The 16,536-nt window shown below is 36.4% G+C and overlaps 1 protein-coding gene across 1 annotated transcript; it reads right to left on the bottom strand.

The window, feature by feature from the left end:
• Positions 1-695: 695 nt before the first annotated feature.
• LOC120348671 (atlastin-3-like) lies at positions 696-14,008 on the bottom strand. Its single transcript, XM_039418872.2, has 15 exons — positions 13,816-14,008; positions 13,048-13,238; positions 12,417-12,548; positions 11,621-11,776; positions 11,226-11,288; positions 9,715-9,970; positions 9,433-9,617; positions 8,657-8,728; positions 7,550-7,747; positions 6,948-7,019; positions 6,487-6,696; positions 6,031-6,102; positions 4,102-4,293; positions 3,343-3,414; positions 696-2,758 (listed from the first exon to the last, which is right to left on the bottom strand). The coding sequence occupies exons 1-15, from the start codon at positions 13,976-13,978 to the stop codon at positions 2,447-2,449; spliced, it is 2,346 nt and encodes a 781-aa protein (XP_039274806.2). The 5' UTR covers positions 13,979-14,008; the 3' UTR covers positions 696-2,446.
• Positions 14,009-16,536: the final 2,528 nt, after the last annotated feature.

Genomic DNA, 16,536 nt, shown 5'->3' with positions numbered 1-16,536 from the left:
TTTTTTGTATGGAACTCACAACAGGTTCTCTCATTTCAGAAAATACTAGGGATGGGCCGATATTCGGACCCGGTCTCGGATTCGTGTCGAATTTACGCATTTTTTGACTCGGTTTCAATTTCTTGTACTTTTATCTTTATAAAGCACAGAAAATACGTCAGGAACGTGTTTTTTTGTTTTCCATTATGAAGTCACGGATTCTCTTCAAGTCCTTGACCTATTACTAAGATTCGTCAAATTTCTTTAATTATTTGACTGTTAACTGTAACCCCACTCTTGACCCATTGTTCCCTGAATACCACCACTACCCGCATCCCGCTGCCCATAAAAATGCGTGTTAATAGCGTTGCTGTTGGGGTAAAGTGTATCCTACACAAAAACAACTGAACCCAAACCGCGGGCCAATTACAGTCTGCGTAACGATTTAATATGGTCCGCCGAACTTAAGTGAAGCAGTTTAACACTATTTTTTTGCGGCCTAGCCACAGCCAATTGTTACGTCATTATCACAGTTTGTACAAGTGTATAGTCGCAACAATTCAATTATATCGGTATCTTAATTATATTTAACGGTATCGGCCCCTGGTGGGCGAAACCCTCTCCTGACCCGCGAATATCCTTCCGCTTCTAATTTTGACCCCCTGGTCAATCGACTTTGGGAACCACTGCTTCAACGTGTATCACTCTAGTATGAATTTCCATATATGCATTTATTGCTAAAGTATATATATATATACAACGAATTTGATTCAATTTGAAGAATTAAGGTTTAACAAACAGGTAAATAATTGACTGATATAATCCAAACGAAGATTTTTTTTAATACATATATAAAACAGCATAATGTAACGATTGCAACAAGTGAGCAATGCTCAAATATATGCATACGAAAGCCAACCTAAAATAGTATCAAATCTTTTACAGTACCAGTAGTATGTACCTTCAGTTCGCTGAATTTCAATCGTAGAACCGCCGCACGGTGCCAATTTTTAATTTCGCTGATGTCATCACACAAAACTTCGAAGCGAAAAACGAATCCCGTAAAGCACACAGAAGTATTTGAAATATATAAAAGTAATAGCCTCTTAGCGACATCAACAATTTTTAACCACTGAGATTTCAATGCAATTGGTAGTTGAACGTGAAAGCGAATTTTTTACAACAACAAGAAAAAATAGCAAGATGAATACTAACAACAACATTATATCCCACAATGCACAAAAAAATATTTGAAATAAATGAAATTAATTTCTAACGACATCAAAAATCCTTAACCTCTGAAAATTTCGAGGCAATTGGCCGAGTACTTGAACAGAAACGCAATTTTGTCACAAAAACAATAAAAAAACAGCAAGAAGAATACTGACAACAACATTATAATAACAAAACTATTCATGGGTCGGTCCCGTGTCCAAAAATACTATAGACGAAAAATGGGGCAGATACTTTAAATCAACAGGGACTCATTCAAAAACTCAATTTCTAATCCTGGTTAAAACGAAGTCGACAAAAGTTTATGTAGACTCCGGACTCAGAGTTTGGCTAAAGTAACGCTTATTCTGTTCAGGTTTAAAGTTTCAAGTCCAATTGTATCACCCATGGAATTTGACCCCAACTCACCACTCCGAAAGGTTCTGATAACACCGGAAAACAAAACGTCAACTCCTAACTTCAATCCCCGCTGAAAACCGCCAAGTGTGAGTCACGTTATAAATTACTAAATATTGGATGCGATTCATTGTATCAAAATAAAAACATTAGTTTAAGATCAGCATTCAATAGCAAAAAACTTACTAACTGTTGTTGTTTGTTATATGGTTATCATGGAAAAACAAAATGAGGTTCAATTACGTCTCTTGCATAGAATAATATACGAACATTGGTGCTACAACAGCATATGGTATACCGCCATATGTCGCCTATCCAGCTGCAATTCGGTGATTACTCTATATTGCCAGTGGTAGGAATGAGATTCAGTGGACGAACCCGTTTTTGGAATGTCATGACCATTAGCGAACCCGTTCTAGATTTAGTTCAGCTTGGATTTTAGAATGAGGAAACCTGTAGATAGCGAGTCCGACCTTAAAAGAATTTGTTTCTAAAATTTCTAATCCTACCACAGTATATTAGTTTGAGGTAGATCTCACGCTGTATTGCGGTGCACCCCATGCTAAGTCAGCCCCAAAATGTTATTACAGCAATAATCGGCGCTCCAGAAGTATGTGTACCAATATGGAGGTATCTAATTTTCGCCTACTTTACATAAACTTGTATGCATGGACTGAAACCTATGGGCAGGGGAAATATTCACTTGCCTAACACAGACAGTTTCCAATTCGTAATAGAACTAAAATAAGGAAAATCGAAATAAAGTTATGGCTTAATCCTAATCTGGTACACATAGTACGGGAGTATCTATTAATTCCCATGCATATTTAATACTGATTTACATGCTGGTTCCTACATGATCTCCATCTTTTTTGGGTTGAATAATTCCTGCAAGAAATGCTTTCGAACCTCTTGTCGTTTTGAGAAAAACATCCTTATTCTTCTCATTTGTCGATAAAATTATCTTGTACCATTTCCTCAAGTCACTTCGCAGTTCTTCGGCTCCTTTTTTCAGAATTTCATCCTCTAGGGGTAAATAACATACCTGGAATATATCGTCATCTCGTATCATTCTTTCCGCTAAAACAATCTCAAACTTGTCGTGAATGACTTGGAGGACTTTGGGTTCAACGTAGGCGTCACGCATCCCCTGAAACAATAGATTGACATTTTGAATAAAAATTTGAAAATTCTTTCTGATATTTGTCGCACGAGAAGCGTTCGTTTCATCAACTAATATATTTCACAACTAAAACAAATCGTGGCACTAAACTGAAGTCTGGTGTATCTGGTGCTGGCTTCCATACGACCCCATTGTCCATGGTATGACGCTGTCATCTTTGATAAATCGCTTCTAATAAAAGGGCAGTATCCGAAATTCACAAACTTGTAGTCTGTACCCGTAACTTCAATTTTGTGTTCAGCAACGCTGAAGTCACGTTAATAAGGTCAGTACCGGTATTCTCTTTACAAATAGCCGTGCAACCTAAGTCGCCTGGGTTCTCCAGCATAACTGACTAACTGCATAATGTGATGCTTGAGAATCATTTTAAAATCAATCATTTTGATTCTTCTGCGTTATGAATCTTAATTCAAACGACATATTTGTAGCTTTTGGTCCAGGTAAGGCTCAGCAAAAGCAGCCAGTGTTAGCTTAGGAATAGTTTGAAAGAATAGAATAGTTTTAAAGATCAGGAATCTTTCTTAAATTGCGATGATTTACTCCTAACTCACCAATTGCATAAGGAATCTGTATTCCACGGCAAGGCTTCTTTTCTTCTGATGGATAACTTTGAGCATTGTTGTCTGAATATAAAATAAGGCGGCATAGAGAATTGAAAAGCATTCATTATATAATAAAATCTGTAAGGTTCAAGGGAGTTTTTTTAATATGCTTCGGTTCGGCCCTTGGCACATCGCATATTCGAATCACGTGAGGGATAATTATGTGCGAGTGAATTTTCGGACTCCCCATCGTCGTTGTGTAAGCGCTGGTAAGTTTCGGCTTCCTCCACCAACAAGCCTCCCCGTAACCGACATGAACTGGTCGTGGTTCGCCTTACCAATAAATCGCCTTTTCGGATTTTCCTTTGTCCAGAAAAAATAAGGAAAACCTCCCTCATTCAATGCATGCATACAGAATATCAGAGTTGAACAACATTTTATGAACAGACTCGCAAAACTAAATTTTATGTGCTGCCTCAGATCACGATTTTTTACATTAAGTGCGGAGGATAATTGGGTCACAATCAACTTTTAACGGCACTTACAAGCTGGGATATGGATTTAACTGTCGATAAAAATGCCGATAGATTCTGGTTCACAGGAAACTTGAGTATGTCGCAGAAGAACTAGGCCGGTGGGAAATTACAGGGAAAATACTACAAGCAGTGCAACCAACGGTTTGTTGAAAGCTCCTGATCCTCTATCAGGACTAAATGAGAACATTACTTGCCAGAAATCTCGAGTATTTTCAATATAGCTATAGCATACCTTGTTCTCTTCATTATTTTTTACAAGTGCATTAAATTCTTCCTTCATTTTCTGGCGCAAAATTTCTTTATAAATATTAGCTTCTGTTTTAGATATTTTCTCAGCTTCAGTCGTAAATTTTTTCAAAACATCTTCTCTAATTTTGACTTCTCGTTCGACAAAATATGGTGGATGAACAAAGCTTTTTGTGAACTAAAAAATTATATAAAAATGCATTGTCGCGTATGTAGAATGTCATTTTCTGGCAACTATGTTTTCATAGACTAATTACTTGAATTTCTTTACCGAGCTGTTGGTGTAGCGCAGGGGTCGGGAACCCATGGCTCGCGAGCCATATATGGCTCTTTTGGTGACGGCATATGGCTCTCAGAAAAATCTAATATCCCAAGACTAAGCTTACTATTGTTGCGGGATTTCAAACTCTTTTATAGCCAAATTTGGCAGGAAATTCCCAATACGTTTGAGAACGCGTGTCTAGCACACGTCTATGTTATGTAAGATAATTACCAGACAGGCATTGTGACAAAAAAGGGGATTCTGGAACATATATTGTGACATCACAGAGCGATAGAGTTTCAAAAACACTACGGAGATGCCTAAACGAAAAAGGGTGATGAGTATCGTAGATTTCAACTTGGGCTGCATGTGAGCAACCGTTCAAGGCCCGCAGCGACTACATGCAGCATCAGAAATCACATTAAATGTATATTGACATTGTATGTGTTGACTTTTGAGTGAACATTTCAGGCCTGATTAAGTGAAGAAATGTTATATGGCTCGCACGGAAATGCAATTGAAAATATGTATATTTTATGGCTCTCTTGACCAAAAAGGCTCCCGACCCCTGGTGTAGCGAATGTGGATTGTAACTATGGACGTCAATGCTATTTATTCTTTTTATAGTTCATTGAATTTAACATACTATTAATATAAAGGGGTCAAATACCATTAAAGTCTATAGTTACAATCCACTTTCGCTACATTGGGATACTGAGACATGTTTGAGGTCAGGATTTTGTGTCAAACAGATAATGCCAGGCGGTACCGTTGCCGAACTTTCGATACACGCTTACGCTTATTACAGTTATATAGTAGACTTTGTATGATATGATAGTAGACTAAATATAATTTTTATAAAGTTGGCGTTTAATATGTACAAAATATAAGGATTTTGTGGCGAACAAGCAAAAATGGTGAAAGATTTTAAAAATCGACGAATCGCTGAAACTAGCAATCAGCACTGGCTTTCCTTATTCAAAAGTGTGAAACAATTATTCTCGATATTGTATATTCGAAAATGTAGAATAAGGTTTTTAGTAGTGGGGAGAATTGAATTGTAAGAAAAGGTTCTCTTTTGTATCGAACTCACTAATGCCAGATTTCGTCATTTCGAATATTCCGACCATTCCGAATTTATAACTCGAATAAAACAAGAACGTTCTGTCACACACACCCTAAATACCACCGTTAATTTTCAGGCTTTACTAACAATTCATTGTGCGCATCATCTATCTTCCCAAGCGGACAAGATTTTAAAATTATATTACCGCCAGTAGCGTATCTTACATAAAATGGCGCCTATGGTAAAGTTTTAAAAATTCGCCAACTTGATCGCTGACTGACAATTTAAACGACTGTTGTTGAATTGAGTCCGTTATTATTTAATTGAAAATATGAGATTTTAATTTTATTGAAACATTTTATATTTAAAATCTTTCACCGTTTTGCGCTCTTGTCGAAACGGCGCCCATGGCACGAGACATTGCTGCCACACCCTAGATTCGCCACTGTATGCAGCCTGAACATCCGTTTTTTAACCTCGTCATTGGTAATTTATTCAAATTTCCACCGTACTGCTTACAGATAGACGCAATTATTTTTCTTCCCTCGAAGACGAAATGTCAAAATAAATGGAGTAAACTAGATTACCTCGTACATTCCTCCATTGTAATTTTCTAAATAATCACTGATGAGAATCATCATTTTGGTTTCATTCTCTTTCTGAAAACAATAGTCAAAATCAGTAAAGTAAACTGCAATATCTGGTATCTCATTCCTACTTTATTTAGGCACAATTTATATAATCGTAATTTGGCGTAATCTGTAGACATTTAGGACAATTATTTTTGGTCAAAATAAATATCAGAATGGAAACTCGAAAATAAATTGCGACAAGTATACAGAAATAGTGTTTTCATTCGAAATCATCATGATTGTAATAGTGATATTTCAGTGGTTTAATAGGGATGGCGGACTCGCAGTATGATTAGGTCGTCATATCGGCTTTCCCTTTTCCAGGGATAAATATGTAAATCATATCCTGTATAGTCGGGTAGGCTACAGATTCAATTTCTGAACACACAGGGATTTACCATAATATTATACCTTTTGCGTTCGTTCAGTGTTTAACTTTTCAAAGTTAAGTTTTTTCACGACGGAATAATAGGAACTAATATCAGTTTGGAGTTTTTCCATCGCTTCATAGAATCCACGACTTTTCTGGAACTTAGATTGAAACTTATTGGTCGCCATTTCATGGTTTTGTTTGTGAACCGCGCTCAGTTCGGATTCCTCCATTGCTGTCTTTTTTACTATCTGGAAAAATATGATATATATAATTGCCTACTCAATGTGATAAGAGTAGTAGCCGTGGCTCTGGTTGGAGTCGAGGAAAATTTGCAATCGGGCACAGGTTTGCAATTTTGACTCATAGTCCGGAATCGGCTTTGACTCCAGGTTGATGAGAACCTTCATAATATACTTCTCTAACAGACAAACGATTTTTACCAGTAAAAGTCTGAAGTTCTGAATCCAGGAAATTCAAAATTTCCATTCATTACACTAACCTCCAGCATTACTGTAGAATATTCTTGCACCAACGCAGTCGCCCCTGCAGAAACTTGGCGAGAGATTACTTCCTGAATTAGAAATATATCTTGAATAATTCATTGATGACTTTGCTAGTTTAATTTTCGCTGTTTATATTAAATACTTTTATTCTAAATGATAGTAAGTCCTGACTTCCCTGGTTCTGTACAAAAATTCACAACAAAGTATGCCCGTATCTCATAAAATTCATACTATAATAAATATTTGGACCTCCTGAAGTATGTGCACCAAGATGGCGCACAACCTGAACTCAGGTTGTGTACCAGGTTAGGGTTCAGGTTGTGCGACATCTTGGTGCACAAGGTGCCATTTTTCGTTGCTTGACACGCTTTTTAGACCCTCAAAGTCAAGACTCTTGAAAACCCCACGCCCCGCTAGCTATTACGGACTAGACTAACTTGACAATTAGAAATTTCAGACCCCCCTCCCCCCTTTGAAAAGTTCTGGCTAAGGACTCGAACTTCTCCAACATTTATAAATTCTACGGATAACTTCAGATGAAACTCATAAGATTTTGGCGCATTTTTTTTTACTTGTTTCTAAAATTTAAATACATTACCCCTTGGTTGAAATTTCTTCGTTTATAAAGTTCGTATTGTTCCATCAACGTGTCCACTAAATTTCGTCTGACATTTTCTGCAGCTTCTTTCGATTGCGTACTGCAGTTCTTGTCGAAAGAGTCCATGCTTTGTTTCACAAGTAATTTATTAAGGTCTTTTACTTCATCTTCTTCCATATATTTTCTTTTTGTTAGAGCCTGATATAAGAGAATTTATGGTGTTATTACCATATATACGGTAAAAGTGCGCGCGTGTGCAGACATAATGTCTTATCAAACATAGAATGTAAATATATCAGTCGTTTGTCGGAACAAAGTCTGAGTCCCTGTCAGTTGTTATTTCGTTTCGTGCTCAATCGTGAGTCGCCTCATTAGTGTATTTAACAGCGCTTTGTTAAATACCATGGCCAACAAATTGCGTAATTTACTCACTTTTAAAATTCAATAATCCCATGCCAAGTGGCATTTAGAGCCTTGTTTAGAAAGAGGTGATGTCAAAGAACGGGAAACAATACGTCAGAAACTGAATTTAAAATGGACCCGCTATAAATATTGCATCTAGACTAGGGCTGAGCATAGCATAGTAAATTATTCGAATCGGTTCAGAGCAAAATTTAAAATCGCCGTCATCTTGTTTTTTTTCTTTCTCTAGGGTTGAGATGAATTCCCCAATTTATACAAGCCATATTTTTCAACGCAATTCTGACATAGGACTCTTGACATCCATCCTATCCTGATTACAGGATCAATTAAAATGAAAAAGGGGGGGAAATTACATAGCTCTCATTGACTCCCAAGTATTCGAGATTCAATTCGATCCGAAAAAAAGATTCGATTCGATTCTGAAAACATCAGGTTTTCGAAAAAGCTCAGCCCTAATCTAGACCAGTGGTTTTCAAGATTTCATAATCCATTGTTTCTTTCCAAAGACTCTCAACATTTGTAACCCCCTGCTTTTCTATTAAAATACCGTAAACGCATTACCATCAGTTATTTTGTGTGCCACGTTTAATAACAATAATAAAACCGCTTTGTGATATCGAGGGCCCAGTTTGAAATACCGATCTGCCCATTATATATATAAACCAGCAGGTATTGATAACTTGCCTTGTCCATTTCATATGCATACATATCCACAGCTGCGTTTAATGCTTGCAGATTCATAACTTCGGCAGAGTTCTAAAAAAGGATATATAATATATTTGTTTTTCACTGTATAGACAAATGATGCGAAAAAATACTTTACTTCAAATCAGAGTACATGTACACGGTAAAATTGTTTATAAAAACAATTTTTTTAGTAGGGAGTGATGACTTGCGTTGACTTCTGTGATTGTTGAACCAGCTAAACTCCAACTGCATAGCCTGAGTCGAACTGATTGAATGAGAAGTGACAGGAAGAGCAAGGAATTTTTTACCTTTCATTCTAATAAACTAAACTTTTACACTATTTCCAACCGTTAAATCGTTTTCAGAATATAAGTTTTGCTGATCATTTCATGAGGCATCAGAGGCATTCGTTCCTACATGGCCCTGACAAACCTTTGATCAGTCGAATCCTACTATGGGATATCCAATGCTTCAGAAAGGAGATCCAATACCATGCCCACCCCCTCACTTAGGATGTAATAAATTTCGCAGACGATTCCGGTCTATTCAAACATCATAGTTTCATATATATTGTTAGACATCAATGTATGTTAGTACACGGGTTTATTCGGGGCGATACACTTTTATTCTGCCTTTAATCTAATACAATTTAGATGATTTGGAGACATAGGGTTTGAATCCAAAATATTTGAAGGTCACCCTGGCCTAAACCTCTGAAATAATCTCCCTAAAGCGCATCAATTTTGAATTTTATCAGTTTTCTTTGCTCGTACCTGTATCATACTTTCAGGTTCAGGTAAGTTTCCTCTGGAAAAACTTTTGCTGCACGAAATCGCGTAATTTAGCAGTGAGTTTCCTGTTATGACTTCACCGTAGATTTTCTTTGGTACAAGGTGTTTAGGATTAAGAAGCAAATCTGCCAACACTTGAACGTGATAGAGAAATTCTGTTGCTACGTCTGAAATATAATTAATAATTTTATAAAGCCTGCCAAACAGAGAAGAATTCCGACTAGGAAAGCAATATATTTATTTTAATATTTAAGACAAGTTCACCTTTTAATTCTCCTTTGAATTGTCTATCTTTTCTCGTCACTGCGACATTTAACCCCGGATGCGGAAGAAAGAAGCATTGAATGTCATTGAAGCTTTTATGAAGATATTTTCTAACAGCTGTTAATTCACTATTCTTTGACGCACACGATAACAAATCGTTCAAATATCCAGTGCGGCCAGAACTATCTGTCTCAGAATCAAGCCCATAGTCATGGTCCTCCAACTCTTGCCAGTCCCGTATGACAAACATTAGTTTCTAAAATTAAAATTGTTTCAATTAATATATGGAAAAATGTCAGGCGGCTGAAAAAAAAGAGAACAATGCTCAAATATATGGACACGAAAGTCAAAATAAAATAATATCAAATCTTTCACAGTCCCGATTCTCGCCAAAAATCTCCCGACTTCGCTGGTCACCAGATCGCTAAATTGCGATCGCGGAACCGCTACACGATCCGCAACTTTTCAAGTTTGTTGACGTCGTCGAAAACGAATCTCATAAAGCGCACAGAAATAGATAAAATAAATAGCCTTCTAGCGACAGCAACTATCTCTAACCACTGAAAGTTTTGAAACGATTGGTCTAGTAGTTAATGAGAAAAGAGATTCATGGGATCACCCCGTGTTCAATAATTAGCAGCAGTAGTAACTTTTTCTTTCGTGTTTGAAGGCAATTTTTCCTTCGATAGATTAATGGGTAATTAATCGCAGAAGCGCGAGAGACCAAAATAGTGCTTTTCTTGTTGTGAGAATTTACAGTCGAATCCGGCTCCGGAGCTCAAGATTTCGACTCCGAATCCGGGCACTGTAAAAATACAACTCCTACTTCAGTAAAAATATGCCAAACTTCGAAATCACAGCCGTAGAAACAGCAGTGGATGAAGTATGTGGACACGATAGCCAAAACGAAGTAGTACGAATATGAAATCTGTCTTGACGACTTCGCCTGACCACCAGAGAGCAACTGCGCCAACGAGGAAACGCCACAAAGTGCGCAATTTTGATGACGTCATCGCACACAAAAAACTAAATTTTTAAAATAAATAAAAATGAAATCAAATCTTTCACCACAGAAACTTTCGAAGAAATTGGTCCAGTAGTTAATGAGAATAGTGATTTTAAGAACAACAGAAAACTACCAACAACAACAACAGCATAATAACGAGAATATCGCTCGGAGACCGAAGACTTATCGATCGAAAGTTAGGGGATTCCCCATTCATTCACTCTGACCCTCTAGTGACGCCGCGTGTCACATCACTAATTAATTGATAACTATTATTTTAATTATCCAAAATCAATAGGCTTCTGATCCGAGCTATGATGAATGCACATGCAAAATTTGGAGCAGATTCAACCTCGCTTTCGTGAGATATCGCGTGCATCTAACAAAGACAGACAAATATCTATCAACATACTTACCGATCTTAAGATCGATAAGTAACAAAACAATCCATAGATCCACTCCGTGTACAATAAAATGATAGACTGATATAATAAAACCAAGGTACCTGGAAGGAAGGCCCGTGCGATGCTTTCGCGGCTTGTGCTGCTCTTGCATACTCAGTGAAGCACTGAAATGATGAAATTATTGTCAAAAAATACCCGAAATGATGCAATATTTAGAATTGAAAGAATCTCGTACTTTATTTGAATTATTGAGTGAAATAACAGTACTTCTCCGTTTTTAGAAATTTCCAATATTAGTTTGATGTAATTATGATTTCACTAATCTTTGATCGCTAAAATGCACAAAAACAATTTTTTTCATTTTAATTTTCCATCAAAATATTTGTTTATTACAAATTGATCATCTAAAGATTTATTATTCAGCCAAGCCATATTGCGCCGACATACTGACAGGTGTCATACTTCACGTAGTTGGCTTTATATAAACAAAAACAACCTGTAAATACTCCAAATCGTTCTCCTGTATTTGCTGTGATAAATTGAAGACTTGAATTGAGCTGAGCAAAGTGCTTAAAGCAAATATTTGAGTGCAAAGTCTCCTATCTGAGTTGCTGTCAAATAAACCTTGAGTGTCCATCAAAAATACAGCAACCTATAAAATAAACAAAAACCTTCCAAATTAGTCTGTTTATTCACGATTTGAGTATGGGCCAAACAAATTAGAACTTGAATATCGCGGAAAATCATTTGCAATTGCACAACAGCTAACAATTGACGTCATACAATTTTAGCTCCGCTTTATTGGTTTCAGGTATGTAGTTCGCAAGCAACCATTTGACAATGTCGAAACAATAGCATAAAGTGAAGTATGATAATATTTAACTATTTGCAGAATAGGATGAATTATTACATTAAACATTTCATACTTAACAAAAGTTTATGAGAAGAGAGATTTTTATAAGAAAACAAATACCAAGTTCATTTAAAATCCAATCCTGGTTTAAACGAAATTTTGTGTTCGCAGAGTACAATTTAGGAACATTATTAAATTCGACTTACCACTCGCGAATATGAATAAAAAATTTCGACCATAAATGAATTATATTTAGCCCAATATATTCCGTTTTGGTAGGAAATTCTGAAACATCAATCGAAATTAGAAAGTCTGTGAATGTGATATCGGTTCCGGTTTTATTACCATAAAATAGTCCGGACTCCGACTCCACAACGGTTACTTATTTCAGAAAGCAGCAACTTGAATTTTCACAGAGAATAACTGTCTGTTTTTTTACCTTTTGGGTTTCCACGTCAACGATAAATGGTTCATTCAGAATAACTATTCCTTGGGTCACCGGAGCCTTTCCTCCTCTCCATTTGAAACCGTCTGCAATGTTGTCTTTCCCAAGCCAGTCGGGATTATTGTACTGAAGTAAATAATTTAAGAATTCACTTATGCGGTTGTGCGGCTTTTAATGAACTCCTAGTTGCGCAAACATTTTTGAACAAAATTGTAGACGGATTTTCACCATTTTTAATGTCATCAAGGAGTTTTAGAAACTATTGTACCAGAATATACAGCAAAGCGCAAGACATTATTACTCCCAAAACTGTCAATTATGTAGTCGTACAGAGTAATTTTGGTACTGCAACTGACTGGGATTTTGCTATTTGCCAAGGTCAGGGGGTTATTTGGAAAATGGTCGCTGGTTTGATTTTCTTCAATAGCATCATTTTTAAAGAAAACAATTTTTTCAATCAAAAAACAGCAAGACACATTTTGAATGGATGGAAATGAATTGAAATTGCACGACCAATGCGCTTTTTACATCGGAAATAATTCGTTATATTTTTTGCAAAACGCAATACTGTTACGGACAACTGGTAATAGGCAAGTTCCAAAGACAAGCAATACCGCGTACTCACCCCTTTTTGTCTCATGTATCGCAAGAAGAAGTTGAGTAAAAATGACTTTCCTTTTCTGAAAGCTCCAGAAACTGATAGCAAGGCTACTGGAAGTTCAGAAACTTCTGGATTTGTCAAAATTGTTGTCAGAGCTTCCTCGTCGATTACAAGTTTATCTTCATCTATCTTGGCGATTGGGACGAGTTTCGCATCTACAAAAAATAGATTTAGAGACTCGGAAAAGTCGCCTTTTAAAATTTAAACTATTCCAGGTTACATTGTTTGAGAAGCCACACTAGATAAATACTTTAAAAGTGATCTACCTAAAAAAAGTGTCTTTGAACACAGGTAGTATATTACCTTCTTGGGCGTAAGCGCTCCGTGTGTAAAGCACAAAACTCCCCAGTACCAACCAAAATTACAAGACTTACGATAAAGATGAAACAGCAGGTTTGATTGACGCAAACTTTGATGAAATATCTATGACCCACAGTCTTATTTCTAACAATGAAAATATATTTACTCATTCACTGAAAAAGGTTTCCCATCTTTAGCCTAGCAGTTACACCGATAGACTTAACTATGTTGGCACCGCAGGCAGCACGTCTCGGGTTCAATCACCACCTCACGCAAGGTGTAATAAATTGATAAGGTAATGCCGAATCGCAAAAATTTCAGTTTTCAGAATAGTAGTTCCCTGCATATCAGTAGATGCTTGTACACGACCTTGTTTGTAGCGAAATGTGTGAACGAGCATTGTATGAAAATGTGAGTAGCATTTTCCCCCACCTGAAGACGAGACTGTGCGTTCAAATGGAAAAATTCGTTCGTAAGGATGCCTTGAAATAAAAGGATGTTTGACATGGAGCGACTTCATTTTCACGTAATCTCCTTCTGGTTCTTCATCATAAACGCCCGACTTGCGGCGATAGGTGATTAATTTAGCCGTCATTACCAACGAATTGGAAATCTATTACACTTGACAAAAAAGAAAATATATTTAAGAATATCATACACCCTATACATGCCCTATTTGGGTACTCCCGAAGTATGTGTGTACCAGGTTCGGGTTAGGCCATAATTTTATTCCTATTTTCCTTATTTTAGTTATATTAAGAGTTCGGGGACTGTTTGTGTTAGCCAACTTTATATACCCCCTGACCATAATATGCTACCGTCCCCTTCACACAACTTGATGTAAAGTAGGCGAACAAAATTAGTTACCTCTATATTGGTACACACACTTCTGAAGCGCCCACGATTGTTTACAGCACACTGGTCTTGAAATGGATTTCTTATACCCCAAACACAAAAATTTCGTTGGAGTTCCATACATTTTAATGGCCGGTTTTTAGATTCTCATTTGAATTGAAATGGTAACTAAATAATTTAAATACTTTCCTAGCCAAAATATGATTAAGGTATTTCCTCTTTGCTCTGAAATGCATTATTCTTCCCTGGACATTGTTTCTAAAATGTTATCCGACTGAACAATTTTAAGTAGAAATACAGGGTGGTCGCTAGAAAAGTTGAAGGTCAGATGAGATCACGAATAAAATGCGAAAAGGTTGAATTGAAACGATATCCCACAAGTTAACCTTCAAGACGCTACACGAGCTTGGGCTTCTAGGTTAGCTCATTGTTTTGAAGTGCACGGACGACATTTTGAGTATCTCCGAGTATAGTATAACATATGCCTGTAAAAACTTTTTAAATGTTATTCTTTGTAAAAATAAATATCTGTTTGACAAATTTTCTGTTTTTCTAGCGACCACCTTGTATATATATCTCTCGGGATTTGAGCCAATTTAAGTATTAACTGTAGACTCAGTTCGGTAAAGTTGTTGGAAGGAAAACTGTTATTATTGAATCTTCTTTGATAAACTGGCACAACTTTAATCCTCTTAGTAGTTCTAAAGCAGAATTTCGGACAAATGATCTTTTAGAGACAATATCCCATCTACCGTAAAGGCTACACGAAACGTTGTTTTGCGTGACCTAAACTATTGTGTCTGTCCTTTGCTGCTCAAATTAATTATCAACTTTGATAATGACGAGTAAAAATAAATATATCGGTTGCAATACTTGAGTGTAAGATAAATATTAGCTGAACTCATTTGTGAGTGAGCCAGTCAGAGAAGTAAACATCTTTGTACTTACAGAATCAAACTGATCAAGCCTCGGACTATTTCAAGATTGAAAAAATAACGAGTACACTATATCAGGGCTACTCAACTATTTTCACCAAAGGTCCGCTTCAAAGTTTCAACAATGCAATTGCGGCGCAAGTGAAATATAAAATGTCATTTACGCAAAGAACCGACGTGAGCACATTGTTACATCACAAATTATATAGATAATGCGGTCACGTGTCTGGGTTGGTGATTTCGGCTTCCATGCACTTCGTTTGATTTACGTTAAACATTATTCCCGTTGACGCTAAGGCCGTCAGTCAAATTTATAACTTGCAGAGACTTAGCCTATTAGATTGCATGATGATATTGCAGTACAATCTGTGCTTAAAATTTAATGTTAATTTAAGCCTTAAATTAGGGTGACCACATTTCCAAACTCTAAAAGAAGGACACATCGTTTGGTAGAACCATGTTTCACCAGTGCATGAGATAGGCTATACATTATATATCTGCTAATTTTTCTATTTTTTTTCTAATTTATTAGAAAAACATCCACAGAACAATCAATTTATTTGTCAATAAAATTGTAAACTAAGTGAGTATACTAGCCATAGACCCAAATAGAAATCAGACTCAAAGTATTGATATATTTGCTTTAGTTCCTAAAATAAGGTTTTTCTTTTCAACATAATCTACTGGGCATACTGACGCAATTTTTTGCCAAAATTGAATCTTTACTAAATTGCGAAATACAATGTGAAATGACGTAAACATATTTGCAGAACAAAACGATTTTACGCCATAAACGAGTAAGCATAACAGATAGGCCTCTGCGTTTAGAGTAACCCCATGTGCATGCTGTCACTACGCAATGCATTGCTTGTCATATGTATGATGATGTTTACAAGTCTCTACTCGCTTTAAAATTTTCTTAACACATAAAAAACTGTTGTTTATATCATAAGAGAGTTTTAAATATTTCATCCTGTAAAAGGAGGACATTTTAGAGCGTCCTCGGAGGACGTAAATTTTTTAACAAAAAAAGAGGACAAATCCTACAAAAAGAGGACGTATGGCCAGCCTACTTAAATAAACATTGGTATTTGTAAGGTATACAAAGTTTTTGAAAAATTGTAAAAGGAATACCACGACAAAAAAGGTTGAAGAACACTGTTGTAATTACTTAAATTACTTCAAGTTTTTCAAGCATGTACATGGTATACTATACCATCAGTGGTGAGCTGTAGCCGGAACGCACCGGTTGTTGGACATTTTATTGCATTTGCGTTCCTGTAGTAAGTATTTGATATAAAATTATGGTACAAAAAGTCTAGTTTCTCTGGTAAACCTACTTATTAATTTATGTTTTGTTACA

The sequence above is a fragment of the Styela clava genome, chromosome 1 (genome assembly GCF_964204865.1).
Source record: "Styela clava chromosome 1, kaStyClav1.hap1.2, whole genome shotgun sequence".
In the NCBI taxonomy this organism is placed as follows: domain Eukaryota; kingdom Metazoa; phylum Chordata; class Ascidiacea; order Stolidobranchia; family Styelidae; genus Styela; species Styela clava.
This window is presented reverse-complemented; position numbering and strand designations above follow the sequence as displayed.

What these genes read in the sequence shown, in the direction of transcription:
- LOC120348671 (XM_039418872.2), bottom strand. Translation starts at nt 13,978, where the DNA reads ATGACGGCTAAATTAATCACCTATCGCCGCAAGTCGGGCGTTTATGAT. An exon ending in ACGCACAGTCTCGTCTTCAG is followed by an intron (nt 13,239 to 13,815) that starts GTGGGGGAAAAT and finishes TATTTTTTGTAG; the next exon opens with ATGCGAAACTCGTCCCAATC. An exon ending in GATACATGAGACAAAAAGGG is followed by an intron (nt 12,549 to 13,047) that starts GTGAGTACGCGG and finishes TATTTACTTCAG; the next exon opens with TACAATAATCCCGACTGGCT.